We start from the raw sequence: 16,629 nt of genomic DNA, 5'->3' as shown, positions 1-16,629 counted from the left end.
CTCTGCCTGGGGAATCTTTAGCCGCTCACAGGCCAGTGCGGAGATGTAGTCCCGCCACCTAGTCCTGGGTCTACCCCGCGGCCTCCTCCCAGCCGGACACGCCTGGAACACCTCCCTAGGGAGGCGCCCAGGAGGCATCCTCACTAGATGCCCGAACCACCTCAACTGGCTCCTTTCGACGCAAAGGAGCAGCGGCTCTACTCCGAGTCTCTCCCGGATGACTGAACTTCTCACCCGATCTCTCAGGGAGACCCCAGCCACCCTCCGGAGAAAACTCATTTCGGCCGCTTGTATCCGTGATCTCGTTCTTTCGGTCATGACCCATCCTTCATGACCATAGGTGAGGGTGGGGACGAAGATAGACCGGTAGATCGAGAGCTTTGCTCTCTTTTCGTCACAACAGTGCGGTAAAGCGACTGCAGAACCGCACCAGCTGCTCCAATTCTCCGGCCAAACTCCCTCTCCATGGTTCCCTCACTCGTGAACAAGACCCCCAGATACTTGAACTCCTTCACTTGGGGTAAGGACTCATTTCCTACTCGGAGCGGACAGGCCACCGGTTTCCTGCTGAGAACCATGGCCTCAGATTTAGAAGTGCTTATTCTCATCCCAGCCACTTCACACTCAGTTGCGAACCTATCCAGAGAGTGCTGGAGGTCGCAGGCAGCTGATGCCATCAGGACCACATCATCTGCAAAAAGCAGTGACGTGATCCCCAGCTCACCGAACTGCAAACCCTCCTCCCCCCGGCTACGCCTCGATATCCTGTCCATGAAAATCACAAACAGGATTGGTGACAAAGCGCAGCCCTGGCGGAGGCCAACACCCACCGGAAAGGAAGACGACTTACTGCCGAGGACCCGGACACAGCTCTCGCTCTGGGTGTACAGGGATTGGATGGCCCTAAGTAGGGACCCCCTCACCCCATACTCCCGCATAACCCTCCACAAGACCTCTCGAGGGACCCGGTCGTAAGCCTTCTCCAAGTCCACAAAACACATGTAGACAGGTTGGGCAAACTCCCAAGCCCCCTCCAAGATCCTTGCGAGAGTGAAGAGCTGGTCGGTAGTTCCACGACCAGGACGAAATCCGCATTGTTCCTCTTCGATCTGAGGTTCGACTATCGGCCGGACCCTCCTTTCCAGCACCTTGGAGTAAACTTTCCCTGGGAGGCTGAGTAATGTGATGCCTCTATAATTCGCACACACCCTCTGGTCCCCTTTTTTGAATATGGGGACCACCACCCCAGTCTGCCACTCCTTCGGCACTGACCCAGACTTCCACGCAATGTTACAGAGGCGTGTCAACCAAGACAGCCCCTCTACACCCAGCGCCTTCAGCATTTCTGGACGGATCTCATCAGTCCCTGGGGCTCTGCCACTGTGGAGTTGTTTGACTACCTCAGTGACCTCCTCCAAGGACATTGACGACCCCTCATCATCTTCCGGCTCTGCCTCGTTCGTAGAGGGTGGATTAGTCGGGTTCAGGAGTTCCTCAAAGTGCTCCTTCCAACGCTCAACAACCTCCTCAGTTGAGGTCAGCAGTGTCCCCTCCTTGCTGTATACAGCTTGGATGGTCCCCCGCTTTCCCTTCCTGAGGTGTCTGATGGTCTTCCAGAAACACTTTGGTGCCGACCGAAAGTCCTTCTCCATGGTTTCTCCGAACTCCTCCCACACCCGCTGCTTTGCCTTGGTCACGGCCGAAGCCGCAGCCCTCCGGGCCAGTCGATACCCTGCAACTGTTTCTGGGGTCTCCCGGGCTAACATATCCCGGAAGGCCTCCTTCTTCAGTCGGACGGCTTCCCTCACCACCGCTGTCCACCACGGTGTCCGAGGGTTACCGCCCCTTGAGGTACCTATGGCCCTCAGGCCACAGCTCCCAGCCGCAGCTTCAGCAATGGAGGCTTTGAACACCGACCACTCATGCTCGATGTCCCCAACCTCCACAGGGATGCCTGAGAAGCTCTGCCGGAGGTGGCAATTGAAATCTCTCCGGACAGGCTCTTCCTCCAGACGTTCCCAGTTCACCCTCACTACACGCTTGGGTTTTCCAGGTCTGTCCAGAAGTTTCCCCCGCCATCGAAACCAGCTCACCACCAGATGGTGATCAGTGGACAGCTCTGCCCCTCTCTTTACCCGAGTGTCCAAAACGCATGGCCTCAGATCAGATGATACGATAACGAAATCGATCATCGACCTTCGGCCTAAGGTGTTCTGATGCCAGGTGTACTTGTGGGCATCCTTGTGTTCGAACATGGTGTTTGTTATGGACAAACCGTGACTAGCACAGAAGTCCAACAACAAAACACCACTCGGGTTCAGATCGTGGTGGCCATGCCTCCCAATCACGCCCCTCCAAGTTTCTCCATCATTGCCTACGTGTGCATTGAAGTCCCCCAGTAGGACACTGGAGTCCCCTGCAGGAGCCCCCAAAAGGACTCCACTCAGGGTCTGCAGGAAGGCTGAGTACTCTGAACTGCTGTTCGGTGCATAAGCACAAACCACAGTCAGAGTCCCCCCCCCCACAGTCCTAAGGCGCAGGGAGGCGACCCTCTCGTCCACTGGGGTGAACTCCAGCACAGAGGCGCTCAGCTGGGGGCTAGCTAGTATAGCCACACCTGCCTTACGCCTCATACCGTGAGCAACTCCGGAGAAGAACAGGGTCCAACCCCTATCCAGGAGTTTGGTTCCGGCGCCGGTGCTGTGCGTGGAGGTTAGCCCCACCAGGTGTAATTGGTATCGCTCCACCTCCCTCACAAGCTCCGGCTCCTTCCCCCCCAGCGAGGTCACGTTCCATGTCCCCAGAGCCAGCCTTTGCCGCCCGGGTCCGGTCCGTAGGTGCCCCCCGCCTTCACCGCCACCTAGTTGGCAGCGCACCCGACCCCGACAATTCCTCCCGCGGGTGGTGGGTCCACGGGACGATGGAGGAGGAGATGGTGCTTCCACGTTGCTTATTCGGGCTGGGCCCGGCCGGGCTCCGTGGTAAGCCCGGCCACCAGGCGCTCGCATGCGGGCCCTCCGTCTGGGCCTGGCTCCAGACGAGGGCCCCGGGCTTCCTCCGGGCCGGGTCTCTCTTCCTTTTTGTTGTAATGTCATCAGGGTTTTTTCCTGTAACCCCAGGTAGGGGGGCTAGGGGGTACTACCACTTGCCCAAGGTGGACCCCCAGACTAGTGGAGGGAAGGAGGCGTCTTACTTCTCCATTCTAGTTTTGCAACTAGCCACTGCCGCTGTATAGTAATAATGAAAAATACAATATACTGTACAGACTGTATAAACTGACGACACACAATAAAAGCTTTTACAAACATCAGGAAGTCCCTCATGAAAAACACTCACCCCTAAATTCTTGTCACTCGATAACATAATGGTCTCGTGTTTAATTAATAATTGGGTAACCCTGTAGTCTTCTTGTCAAGCTAGCCCTTCATTAACCAGACTGTCCCTATCTGGCCTCTCTGAGATACTGTAGCTGAGAGAGAATTTAACACAGAAAGGCTACAGATCCATTTGTTTGACAGGTTCTTCAAGACACTCCTACCTCTGGAGGCTCACAGGGTCCGAGATATCTCGAGATAAAGCTGTTACATTCCAACCTCTCAGCGCTGATAGAAATTCCAGGAAACTCCTGCATATCTTTTTGGACATCTCTCTCTCTCTCCAGAACTGTTTACATCAGCTGAGACCACCTGTCACATGGAGAGATGTGTGGCGGAAACCTGATGCTGCTTAACACAAGCACGCTGGTCAGCACACAAGTCATGCAACGGTCATACTCTTTCGGTCTTAGTTGTAATTTTGACTCCAAGGTGTTGGAGTTGACAGTGTCATCAAAACATTAGACTGAAAGGCTAATCAGGTGTACCTACACAAACCCACATAGAGAGACCTACAAGGCTGGATGTAAGTATATTCATCATTGAATATAGAGTGCTTAAAGCAATACATCGTGATATTTGGACCTTTACAAACATGTCTGGTGTTAATTCTCCAATTAGATTTACTAAAAGTAAACTGAATCGTCCAAACAGTCTACTCAGAAAGATAATACATTGACATGTATTACCTTTTAAAACTCGCGCCCCCAATTCATCCACTGAGTAACTGGCATGTTATATGTATGCTCTACAGACATAAAGACAATAGTATATGATATATATGCTCTACAGACATAAAGCCCTAAAGAACTCCAGATAGGTTGCTTCTTGTGAGGAACAGGTATTCTTTATCAAGTCAAATTGTAATTGTTATATATCAGAGTACAATTTTTCAAATGATAATGAGGGCTAAGGGTGAAACGCATCTGTATAATAGTTCACCTGCTGCTGTTGATTTATTAAAATAATTAAAAAATAATAATAATAATTTCAGTGGGTTTTCCTTTTTCTATTACTCAAAGTCCTAAAACAAATGATGTCATAGTCAAAAGCCCACAACAGGTGACTTTATAATCAAAGTCCTACAACAGGTGATGGCATAGTCAAAGGCACACAGCAGGTGATGTCATAGTTAAAAGCCTACAGCAGGTGATGTCGTAGTCAAAGGCCTATAGGAGGTGATGTCATAGTCAAAGGCCTACAACAGGTGATGTCATAGCCAAAGGCCTACAGCAGGTAATGTCATAGTCAAAGGCCTACAGCAGGTGATGTCATAGTCAAAGGCGTACAACAGGTGATGTCATAGTCAAAGGCCTACAACAGGTAATGTCATAGTCAAAGACCTACAGCAAAACATTTCATAGTCAAAGACCTACAGCAGGTGATGTCATAGTCAAAGGCCTATAACAGGTGATGTCATAGTCAAAGTCCTACAGCAGATAATGTCATAGTCAAAGGCCTACAGCAGGTGATGTCATAGTCAAAAACTACAACAAGTGATGTCATAGTCAAAGGCCTATAGCAGATGATGTCATAGTCAAAGGCCTACAGCAATTGATGTTCCAAATGCAATGCGTCTTGATGAATGAATTTGTGTAGAGGAAGTCTTCCCTCTGATGTGAGAGAATAAGGCCGTGCTTTGTTCGATTCTAGTAAATGTACACCTACAGTAACTAGCACTACTCCCTAGCACAGTCAGACAGTCAGCCAGTATCCCTAATCCTAACCCAGTTAGCCTTGGACATGACTTGATTTGCCATCCAGTTCCTCCCATCTTACTATGTAATCAGATAAACTGGGCCAAACAAGATCATGAGTGGAGTCTGGACTTTGATCTGAAGCGTGACCATCACTTGATGACGTCTGCCGTATTCAGTGAGAAGGAAGGAAGGAAGGAAGGAAGGAAGGAAGGAAGGAAGGAAGGAAGGAAGGAAGGAAGGAAGGAAGGAAGGAAGGAAGGAAGGAAGGAAGGAAGGAAGGAAGGAAGGAAGGAAGGAAGGAAGGAAGGAAGGAAGGAAGTGGCCGGGTGGAACCTTGTCCAGGTACATAGCTACCATGGCAATTATCATTTGTTACAAGTAGTAGTTACCTGTGTAGCTACCGGGGTAGTACCATGTTAATATCTACATTATTACTAGCAAATAAACTGCTCAAATTGGCACGTCATCACTGACTCATCAGTATTTTTTGGAGTGTTCAGTTGTCTCCGCTCCACTCTGCTCCTCTCCTCCATGAGTGTATCCTCCCCTCCTCTCTCAAAGTCTGCTTCCGGGCTGAATTGTTATTAATCGTTAATCGTATTTTCAGCGGTGAAGCAGTGTTTATGTGAGGTTGTCATGTGCATTGGCAAGTCAGAGGGCAGTAGATCGAACACAGCATGGGCAGGTGAGGGTAGAAGCCTGTAACACTTGCATAGTTGTTGACATCTCTCAGCAGCCAGGAAGATAAAAGTCCAGGTAATTCACGTAAGGTGAGTTTCGTAGGCCAACACCTGTCAGCATTGATCTTGAACCCCACATTCGGACTCATACTGCTTCTTGTACTTTGGCTTGTATCAGTACAGAAATAAAAGAGGGTGCACAACCAGACAGTTCTGTCATGAAAGAGATATGAGTCAGAGATACAATCCTCTGACCAGGACCACACAGAGTATTCCCTTATCGGTAGGTTACGACTTCTTATACTGAACTCTCACTTGTATCAGGTCAAAGTATAAGAAGTATGTGTGCCAATGTGAGGATTCTCTGATCCCCAGTCCCTGTGAGTGTGAGTTGATCGTCTAAAGGCCAGGGTGGCCTTTTCATTACATTACATTACATTATATTACAGTCATTTAGCAGACGCTTTTATCCAAAGCGACTAACAATAATTGCATTTAACGTAGGAAGAGCCAATGTACTACTACCTGCCAGAACTCACAAGTGCATCTTCTCTCTAAAACAAGTGACTAAGAGCATAATCTAGTGCTGAAGGCAAAGTGCAAGAATAGCAATCTAAAGTACAGTGAAATATAATATAATACAATAAAATACAATAAGTGCTTAGGCGGGAGGATTGTTGTAGTACTTCTTGAAGAGATGAGTTTTGAGCCTGCGACGAAAGATGGGCAGCGACTCTGATGTCCTGACATCAGTGGCCAGTTCATTCCACCACTGCGGGGACAGAGAAGAGCCGTGACCGTGTCGATCGACCGCAGGAGCCTCGGAGTGACAGGGCAACCAGTCGCCCTGAGGTAGCAGAGCGTAGCGGTCGGGAGGGGGTGTAGGGTTTGACCATGGCCTGGAGGTAGGAGGGGGCTGTTCCTTTCATTGCCCTGTAGGTTAGCGCCAGAGTTTTAAACTGGATGCGAGCCGCTTCCTTTTCCTCTCCTCCGTGGCCCACAAAGCCTGTGTGGAGGTGAAGGTGAACGAGGAGGGGACGGAGGCGGTGGCCGCGATGAGAGAAGTGCTGACCTGGAGTATGCCTCAGGAGGAACACTTCACTGCAGCCCCCCCCTTCCTCTTCTTCATCAGATACAACAAGGCTCTCCTCTCCTCAGCACTACCCTACCAAGCCACAGCGCAGTATCTACATTCTTTGCTAGTTTGCCGTGGGGTATAATAAGTGTAACTGTGAGAGAGACACATAACTGTGAGAGAGAAATTATATAAAATGTTGAATAATTCCACAAATAAATGCATTAAACAAATTTAAACATTGATATGTGGCTTGTTCCAAGTAAACATTGATATGTGGCCTTTATTTCTTTTTGCAGAAAACATTGCATTTGACATACAGCATTACGCTATTGCCCAAAAAATATGTATGCAATCAATTTCAATTTCTCACCAGTAGAGGGCCACAGAGCTTATCCTGATGACCTCTCTGCAGGCTGTCAGGCTGTAGAGACTGTGGTGGTCTGGCTAAGTGAAATTCCTCCCACAAATGCTCACTTAGGCTACTGCATGTATGGCCATATAATTATACTGCAGTAAAACAAAGGCAAAGTGCAAGGTGAGCCTGAAGGTAAAACCTACAATATGCATGAAATTCACTTCACTTTCATCTAATCAATCATACACTCCATGAAAAGAGTAATCAAACAAGACAACAATATAAATAGAAATATCATATTTCATTCGTATTTAGAAAAATAAATGAATAAATAAATAAAACAGTACAGCAGTACAGCTGGCTCTTAGTAGGCTGTACTCAGTAAACTCAAATATTGGGCTCAATACAGTTTGAGGCAATAATCTTTCCAATAGTTCAACACATTTTGCTCACATGCATGCTTCATCACTCACTAAACTAAAACTGGCATATATCTTTCAAACAAAATAAAATTAATAAATTAAAAAACCCTCGTTGCAGGCCTGATTTGTGTCAAAATAGATGTTATTTTCGCTCCTGAGAGCCAAAAGGACAATATTTACAGAATGTTCCAACGGATCAAGGAAATGGCAGTTTGCACTCCATGTGCGGGTGAGACGAGACAGACAAACGAGATGAAATGAAAACTTGTTATTTCTGATTTCATGCCAGAGGAGGTTTGAGCAAACCCTTGTGTCTCAAACCATTATCTGGTGTCTGTGTTCTCTTGCAGTCTTCTTTTAGTAGCTACTTGATCTCTGAATTAGCAAACCAAGCTACAACTTAGCTAGCTTAGCTAACTACATAGCTGGATAACTATGACAGTAAAGTGAACCGGAGGATGACTCAGTAAAATCTTTCTGAAGTTTACCTTAAATCAACCAGTATCACCTTTCAAGTTTGCACATTAGAAGAATATGACATTACACTTGTGAACTACAAAAATGTTCTCAGGAAAGATGTTTGTTATGTTTTTCTAACTAAAATATTTTAACCGACTCCCTTCATCTCTCCCCCACAAGCTCTCAAGCTCAAGCTATCGCTCCACGACGCCTTTCCCTTCTCCTCCATCCTGGGGCCTATTTGCTTTTGTAATAGGAAATTCAAATCTGCTTATTCTCTGATCAAGACATTTGTCATATGAATTATTGAGTTTGCTTCGGATACAGACTACTGTTAATACACACATCCCTGATTTCAATGACACTAGTACAGTTGTCTTCCAGTTGCTTTGATCTCATGGGAACAGGCCCTTTCCTAGCTAGGTGAGACAAGGTCTACAGCAGCGTCCAAGTCCACATGGGGCAGAGGGGGTTACTCCCCCACCTCAGCTCTGTCGTCTGGTCCTATTGTGTTTATTCAAACTGCTGCTTTTGTTCATTCAATTGTTAGATGCCTGCACTGTTCCTTCTGTTTGAGTCACATGATTTCCAGAGGCTCCTCCTCTAACACCCATTCCATGACGGTGAATGGTGTTTTTACCATATCAGCTTCAATGTCTGGTTTCCGGTTAGAGAGAATAAAATGGTGTCATAGCTACCACAGCTAAATTCTCCCACAATAAGAAGAGCAATATCGAGAGACTCCACATTTGCTACACATAGTGATTTTCATCGTTTTCATTCTGAAGGGAGGGTTCATGTACAGGTAAAATCGTAGAGGGGAAAGAACACAGCCTTAGGAGGAACCTGTGCTGATGGTCCTGGAGACAGAGACATGCTTGCCCAGCTCCATGTGCTGCTTCCTGTCAGACAGGAAGTCTGTGATCCACCTGCAGGTGGAGTCGGGCATGGGCAGCTGGGAGAGCTCGCCCTCCAGAGTGGGCAGGAGGATGGTGTTGAAAGCAGAGCTGAAGTCCACAAACATGATCCTGGTATAGGTGCCTGTGGAGTCCAGGTGCTGGAGAATGTAGTGTAGGGCCATGTTTACTGCATCGTCCACTGACCTGTTGGCTCTGTAGGCAAACTGCAGGTGGTGCTGGAGTGGGTCGGATTCGGGCAGCTGTGGGGAGGTCCGGGCCCCTGCTGGTGTGCCGGCTGTGGTGCTGGGGCTGGTGGGTGGGGGTGTCAGGGGGGACCTGTTGTTTATCAAATCTGCAGTAGAACTCGTTGAGGTCGTTGGCTAGGCGTGAGTCGTCAGTGGACTGGGGTGGATTTTAGTTTGTAGGTCGTGATCTGTCTTCCCAGACAGAGGACACATTTCCTTCTGAGAATTGGTGTTGGAGTTTTTCAGAGAAGCGTTGTTTTGCCTCCTTCACTGCCTTGCTAAACCTGTACTTGGCCTCTCAGTCAGCCAGTTAGCCAGTATTCCTAACCCAGTTAGCCTTGGACATGACTTGATTTGCCATCCAGTTCCTCCCATCCTACTCTGTAATCAGATAAACTGGCAATAAGCAAGATCATAAGTGAAGTCTGGACAAACCATGATGGCTCTTTGGGCTGGGTTAACCTTGTTTAAAGCCTGCAAGAGCATCACTTAAAACAAACAACTTTTATTGTCATACAGTGGGAACACCACATGGTGATGAGGTGGCAACGGCAAAACACACACACACAATAAATTACAGGAGTGTCCACTGATGAAATTCTTCTCCTGCTCTTAACCCATCGTCCTTCCTCCAAGGGCAGCCGGGAGCAGACAGTAGGCAGCATGCATGGGCCGCGCCAGGGGACCAACCAAGTGCTCTTGTCCATCTTTGTCAGTGATGGACAGCGCTAGCGATCTGTTCTTCTGCATGTTTTTTGTAAACTGGGAGGAAACCCTTGTGAACCCTGGGAGAACATGCAAATGCACAGAAAGGCCCAGGACCTTCTTGCTGTTGGGCACCTTGCTCAAGGACACTTGGGCACTGCCAGGAGCCGGGATCGAACTGGGGACCTCGTAATCCCCAGCTGGCCGCTCTACCTCCCGAGCTACGTGCCGCTACACTTCATGAAATAGGGGATTTGGAATATTTTATATCTTCAGTGCTGATTGACATGTACTGTAGAAGAAGTCTTTATTTTTCATACAGCAAATACACTCCACACATGTGCAATAGTCAACATTCCTCCTTCCTCCAAGGGTGGCCAGGAGCAGTGGACGCCTGCAGGGGCCGCGCCCGGGGACCAAAACAAGTGCTCTGTCCAATCCTGGCAGGGACGGACAGAAGAGTGATCTGCTCTTTTTGTATGTTTGGAGGTTTGGTCCTGATGTACTGTAGGCAGTCCTCAAAATGCGCTAGATGGCAAAATACCTTCTTTTTTTTTTACTGTCCCTTTTTCTCTGCTTAGTGATTTCAGGTGTACCAACATTCACAGAAGCATATCTTGCAGTTGTATGGCACATCATTTGAAAGCTTACAATTTACACTTTCATAATCATAATTTCATAATAAACTGATAAATGACCTTGCCCTACATCAGGACCAAACCTCCAGTGGTGTGACATATTAGGATTCTTTTTGGGAGGAAACCCTAGTGAACATGGAGAAAACATACAAACTCCACACAGAAAGGCTCGGGAGACACCCCACCTGAGTACCTGAGAACCCTGAGAACATGCCCTCTACTGAGAATAACGTCCCAAGCGGGAATCGAACAAAGGACCTTCTTGCTGTGACGCAACAGTGTAAAGCACCGTGCCAGACATATATTTGTCACATGTGCAAGATACAGGTGCCATGTACAATGCAATGCTTACTTGAGATCTTCCCCTCATGAAGACAATACAAACAAGCAATACAATTAAATAATTATAATACAAGTAAAAATAAAATAAAAAAGTAACAGCAATAGCACAAAAATGTAAAAGTACTGGATATAAAATACAAAGTATGATATGTGAGGAAATTAATTGAACCAAATAAGTATCGACTCCTCAGAAAGACATGATTAAACCATGATTAAACCATGACTATAACAATCAATGATGAATAGATGCAGGTAACCTTGTGACCTGACCAAAACAAGCAGACACAAGATATATTATATATACAGTATATAGATATATTTATATAGTTATTGCAGTTCAGATAAAATATCTATTTTGACGGACAGTCCCAAGTTCACCTTGAAGATGGACTTGATGCGGGGCTAACTGTCCAGGTAGAGGAGGGGAGATAATGTTTGTTTGTTTGTTTTTTTGGGAGGGGTGTTCTGACCAGGGGGTGTCTTCATTGTCAGTCCACTGCAGCTGTTGACTGTTGAGTTCATGGATTGTGCCAGGAAAGAAGCTGTGTTTCTGTATTGTAGCTAGTTCCTGAAAACAAATTTGCATGTGTATTGAATTTTGCATGGTACAGTGAGTGACCTCCCCCGACATCCCTTTTCTGAACGACATTTAAATACCTGTCCACACCTATTCAACCCATACACGCATACAGCTGCACACACTACACAGCTTCCAGGCTCCACATACTTAGTGAGAGAGTAAATATGGATGAGTTATCAACTCTCAACCTAACCAGCTCTACTAACTCGTCATGGTTTGAGGTCTGTGCAATAGAGGACTTTGTGGATCAGCAAATGTATCCAGCAGCTTACTCTCTCTTCTTCATCGTGGGCCTCCCAGCCAACTGCCTGTCCCTGTACGTGGCCTGGGTCCTGGTGAGAAAGGGGAACAATCTGGCAGTCTACCTGGTCAACCTTTCCATCTCTGACCTGCTCTACACCATCTCCCTGCCTGTCTGGATCCGGCTGGCCCTACGGAAGCCTGTGGGGGACACACTGTGCAGCGTGGCGGCTGTGATTATGTACAACAGTTTCTATGTCGGCTCCGGCCTGCTCTGCTGCATCTCAGTGGACCGCTACCTGGCCGTGGTCTACCCGTTGTACTTCAACGGCGTCCGGGAGGTCCGCACAGCGGTGGCGGCGAGCGCGGCGGTGTGGTGCGCGGAGCTATTCGTCCACGTCTGCCTGCTGCACCACACCGGGGCGTTGCGGGGCTTCTCCGCACGGCGCCTGTGTGAGGAAAGGGCGCCCATGGCATTGGCGGACGCCCAGGCGGCCTTGGTGCGGGCGGCGCTGGGGTTCCTGGTCCCCCTGCTGCTCATGGTCTTCTGCTTCCTGCGGATCATGCTGGAGCTGCGCGGCAGCGCCTCCCTGCTGGCCAGCGAGCGCAGGAAGATCGGCAGCCTCCTCCTGCTGCTCCTCCTCACCTATGTGGCGGCCTTCAGCCCCTACCAGGCTGTGATGCTGCTGAGGGGCTTGCTGGAGCCGGGGGACTGCGGCCTGGCCCGGAGGCTGAGGGACCCCTACATGGTCCTGGTGGCCACCACCACCCTGAACAGCACCCTGGACCCCATCATCTACTGCCTGATCAGCCAGAGCGCCCGCAGGGAGATGGAGAGACTGGTAGAAGGGTGCTGCAGGAGGGTCGCCCGGATGTGGCGGCCATCAAAGAACCGCCCGAAAGTCTACACAATTAAAGTCAGATAAGAATGGAGACAACTGTCTGATGTGGAATGGTTTTATGTGCTTTATATGACTGCTGTGAAATCTGATTTTCAAGAAAATGCCCTTTGTTACATCATAGATACCCCTTTTCCAAACGCGACTATTGGCTCGACGCGACTAGTGTATGGAGATGGTCACAAGATCTGCTTATTATGGGATGTATCATTCGTGGTCCATGTGCATGGAAATAGTCACAATCTCTGGGGTGTACCATTTGAACATTAGTACAGCTTTGTGAGCTATTTTTATCACTGGACAGACTGTACATTACAGTACGTCAACATCAGCTAGACTAACATCAACTGAGCCTGTGTTGAAAGACCAATATTAAGACCATGCATCTCTTATATATAGGCTTGCTAATTAACCGTCCCCGTCAGCCATCCCTGTCAGCAGGTTCCGGCAGCCCCCCGGTCATCCTCGGAAGGGTTGTGACACATAGGGTGACATATGGCTGCATGGTTGTTATGGAAACAGTTATAGCACCTTCCTGTTGCTGTAAGTTGGCTGAACAGGTGTGAGAGACTTGCATTTTGCAGGAGCTGCCGGTGTACCAGGTTTATGCACGGGGAACGAATATGTGACACGTTCAGTTTCATTGGCATTTCCTGGCTAATTTGATGGATGGCTTTTGTATGAACAGATGTGAGTAGGCTACTGCTCTATTTGTATCTAGATCTCACTGTTCACATGAGCCACTTAATTAAGCTCTGCTTCTAGTGTGCTGCTTATAGCTGACCTTTATTGGATGAATAATGCTCGCATTTAAGCTTACTTTAGAAATGTGGTGTTATGTTGTGTTGTATTGTGTTGTATTGTATTGTATTGCATTGCATTGTGTATTTCCTCCAAAGTTAGGAGCGGCATATGAACTACAGCTCTGTAATGGAGAATTTCACCATGATGGTTAACCTCACAGACTCGGGGTGCTTTGTTGAAGACCCAGGAAGGACGAGGCCCTTCCTGGTCTTCTATCTGTCCGTCATCGTCATAGCAATCCCGTCCAACTCCTTCTCCCTGTACGTCTCCTGGCAGCACATCCGCCAAAGCAATGAGCTGGGTGTGTACCTGTTCAGCCTGGCTCTGTCCGATCTCACCATCTCCATCGGCCTGGGTCTTTGGGTGGACTTCATCTGGCGCGGCGTGTGGGTCCATGGGGGCTATATGTGCCTGCTCTCCGTCCACATCCTCTTCACCAACTTCTACACCAGCGACGCCCTCCTCTGCTGCATCGCCGTCAACCGCTACCTGGCGGTGGTCCACCCGTTGAGGTACCCGGCCCTGCGGCGGGTGGACACGGCGGCGGCCGTCAGCGGCGCCATCTGGGTGCTGGTGATCTGCTTTAACGCCACCACCATCTCCTGGGAGGACTCGTTCAGCGAGGAGGAGGAAGGGGAGGTAGCCACCGCAGTCTGCTTCGACGTGCTCCCCATGTCGGACAAGATGGCGCGGGTCAACGTAGCACGCTTTGTCCTGGGCTTTGCGCTGCCCGCCCTCCTCGTGGCGTTCTGCAGCCTGGGCACCTGCCGGGCGGTGCGCTCCAACCTGGCCACGGAGCGGCAGGAGAGGAGGCGGATCTCCCGGCTGCTGGCGGCGGTGCTGCTCACCCTGGCGCTCTGCTTCGGACCGGTCCACGTCATGATGATGCTGTGCGGCCTGCTGCTGAAGGACTGCGGCTCCTCCGCCTGGCTCCTCTACCCCTACAAGGTCACCATCGCCGTCTCCAGCCTCAACTGCCTGGCAGACCCTCTGATCTACTGCTTCATCACCAGGAAGGGCAAAGCCAGCATAGCCCAGGCGTTGCTCTACCTGCAGGGCAGGAGGCTGGCCCACCGCCAGGAGGTGGTCTAGACTAAGACTGACTTCACTGCTGTTGGGTCAAAACCTTGTACTTACCCCCACTCAATGGAAAGCTGGGACTACCCTTTACAAGGTCTGCACACTTCCCAGCCCTGGGATCAATTCAATGTATGCTAAACCCAGGGTTTAAAGGAGGTTTAAAACCAATCATTATGTGATTTTATGTTCAAAAACATAGAAATTGGAATGTTCTTTTCAACATTCTGAAAACTTGCCATTTTGGAGAAACAAGGTTTTGACTCGACAGCAGCGTAACCTACACTAAGTCACAGGACAGAGACGGCATGCAGTTTCAGCTTTGATGGTGTAAAAAGAGCTCCTCTCGGTGAGACTAAAAGTATGACTGTGGTTAAACTTACTGACAGTGACTACTACATACATGGTGAGTTGGGTGTGCCCAGCGGGAATCAAACCCCCAGCGTTAAGGGTGTGATAAGGGTGTTCTACATGCTGACCTCAATTTACACAGGTTAATGGTTTACAATGTAGCTTATGTTTGGGTAAGCTTTGTTTGTAGAGCTTCGATGATCATCATTGCTGTGACCAGGCAGAGGAATGTGCTGTGTTTGCATTCTCACTTCAGTTTTACTGTCCGTTATTGGGGTTAGTTACAGTATGTACTGTAGGCTACTAACTCAGCAACCCAGTATCATACAAGCTCATGTCATTCTTACGAAATGTAATCTATAACATTGTGATGGGTGTCACAATGTCACTGAAATTACATGGCCATTACATGGGTTTGTGTCCAATGTATTCCTATGGGCCGAGCTTTTCATGCATGAGCCACAGGGGAGAGCCTGGTTTCTATTTACTCCATTTCTGGTGTAGAGCCCGCCTGCTAATATCTGCTTTCCTTGTTTATACCGCAGTGTTATCTGTCGTCTGCAAAGATAGCTTGCTATGAGATAGAAGAAAACATGGACATACCAGATGAAGTATTACAAGAAGTTATTGAAGAGACTTGCCAGATCCATAAGATAACACAAGCCAGTACAGTACAATACAGCATTTTTGCCTCCAAAATATTATTTTTTAAGTTCTTGCGTGCCTGCTGACCAGCTTTGGAAAAAGCTTAATATTTCAAACATGGCCCATGGTATGCAATCTGCTTTGGAACAAGTTATCGTCAAATAAATGGCCTGTTGACAGAATCGTTACAGTTGTCTGTCCGCTATCCATCAAGGAAGATCGAGTCCAGTTGTTGAACTCATTCATTCTTTATATTGTTTTATTGTTGTATTGACTTTTGTACTACAAGAGACAACAACAGCTGACTCTGTACAACTATACTTGAATGTTATTTAAATGCACTGCCTATATCAAGGACACAGTCATTGATGATTGGGTGGGATATGTAGATGACGATCAAACTGATAGAATTGACAGACTTCTAGACTATGGATAGTAAATTGCCAGTTTGGGAACCTTGGCAATGGCAATAATTCCTACATGTATGTACCTGTAGGCTACTGGTACTGGCTATACTGTATATGGAAATTAAACTTTTCTATTTTTATTCTGTGTACATTAGTCTTTTGTGAGTTGGGGTGGACAGCCAATTTCCCAAAGCGGATTAATAAAGCAAAAACTCAACTCAACATGTCACATTGTTATCTACTAGTGTAACAAATATATGATATCAACATATGTCCCATTGTGATATGCTTATTAGCCACAACTTTACAGTGTAACTGAGGGTTGTAATAGGGATTTCAATAAGTCATTACTATGCAAATGATCTTGGAAGTTATCTAGCCTGAAGTAGCCTTGGGAGATGTAAGACAGGACAACTGCTATCTACCATCTCATTTAATTTCATTTAAAACCTTTATTTATACTTATGAAACACTGAGGTTTCCCTCATTTACAGTGATGGCGAGTTAACACAGAGACACAAATCAACAAAACAAATGCTTATAATAATAATAATTATTATTATTATTATTATTATTATTATTATTATTATTAAAAACAGTTACAGGTTGAAGTACATAGGTCAAGGACAAGTTTAAGATTGGTGAGAGCTTCCTGTAGTACATGAAAAACAAGCTGCAGGTTAACAATGGCTTCCTGAACAGTATCCTCAATACAGTAGACAACTGTAT

At 47.7% G+C, this 16,629-nt stretch overlaps 3 protein-coding genes across 3 annotated transcripts in view; all 3 read left to right on the top strand.

The window, feature by feature from the left end:
• The window catches only part of bdkrb2 (bradykinin receptor B2), a gene marked incomplete at both ends in the record, with an annotated part of 13,678 nt that extends 5,708 nt beyond the window's left edge, over positions 1–7,970 (top strand). Inside the window, 2 exons of the mRNA XM_084451065.1 lie at positions 6,777–6,963; positions 7,960–7,970. Of these exons, the coding sequence (XP_084307191.1) occupies positions 6,777–6,963; positions 7,960–7,970 (198 nt within the window). The remainder of the gene's footprint in view (positions 1–6,776; positions 6,964–7,959) is intronic.
• Positions 7,971–11,731: 3,761 nt separating this feature from the next.
• LOC311319504 (G-protein coupled receptor 4-like) lies at positions 11,732–12,643 on the top strand (the record flags this gene model as incomplete). Its single annotated transcript, XM_084451063.1, has 1 exon — positions 11,732–12,643. One exon carries the CDS (start codon positions 11,732–11,734, stop codon positions 12,641–12,643), a length of 912 nt encoding a protein of 303 aa, XP_084307189.1.
• An 885-nt stretch (positions 12,644–13,528) lies between these two features.
• Positions 13,529–14,512, top strand: gpr65 (G protein-coupled receptor 65; the record flags this gene model as incomplete). The annotated part of the gene is made up of 1 exon (XM_084451062.1): positions 13,529–14,512. The coding sequence occupies one exon, from the start codon at positions 13,529–13,531 to the stop codon at positions 14,510–14,512; it is 984 nt and encodes a 327-aa protein (XP_084307188.1).
• Between the last annotated feature and the right edge of the window lie 2,117 nt (positions 14,513–16,629).

Source organism: Borostomias antarcticus (genome assembly GCF_949987555.1).
Source record: "Borostomias antarcticus genome assembly, chromosome: 16".
Taxonomy (NCBI): Eukaryota; Metazoa; Chordata; class Actinopteri; order Stomiiformes; family Stomiidae; genus Borostomias; species Borostomias antarcticus.
This window is presented reverse-complemented; position numbering and strand designations above follow the sequence as displayed.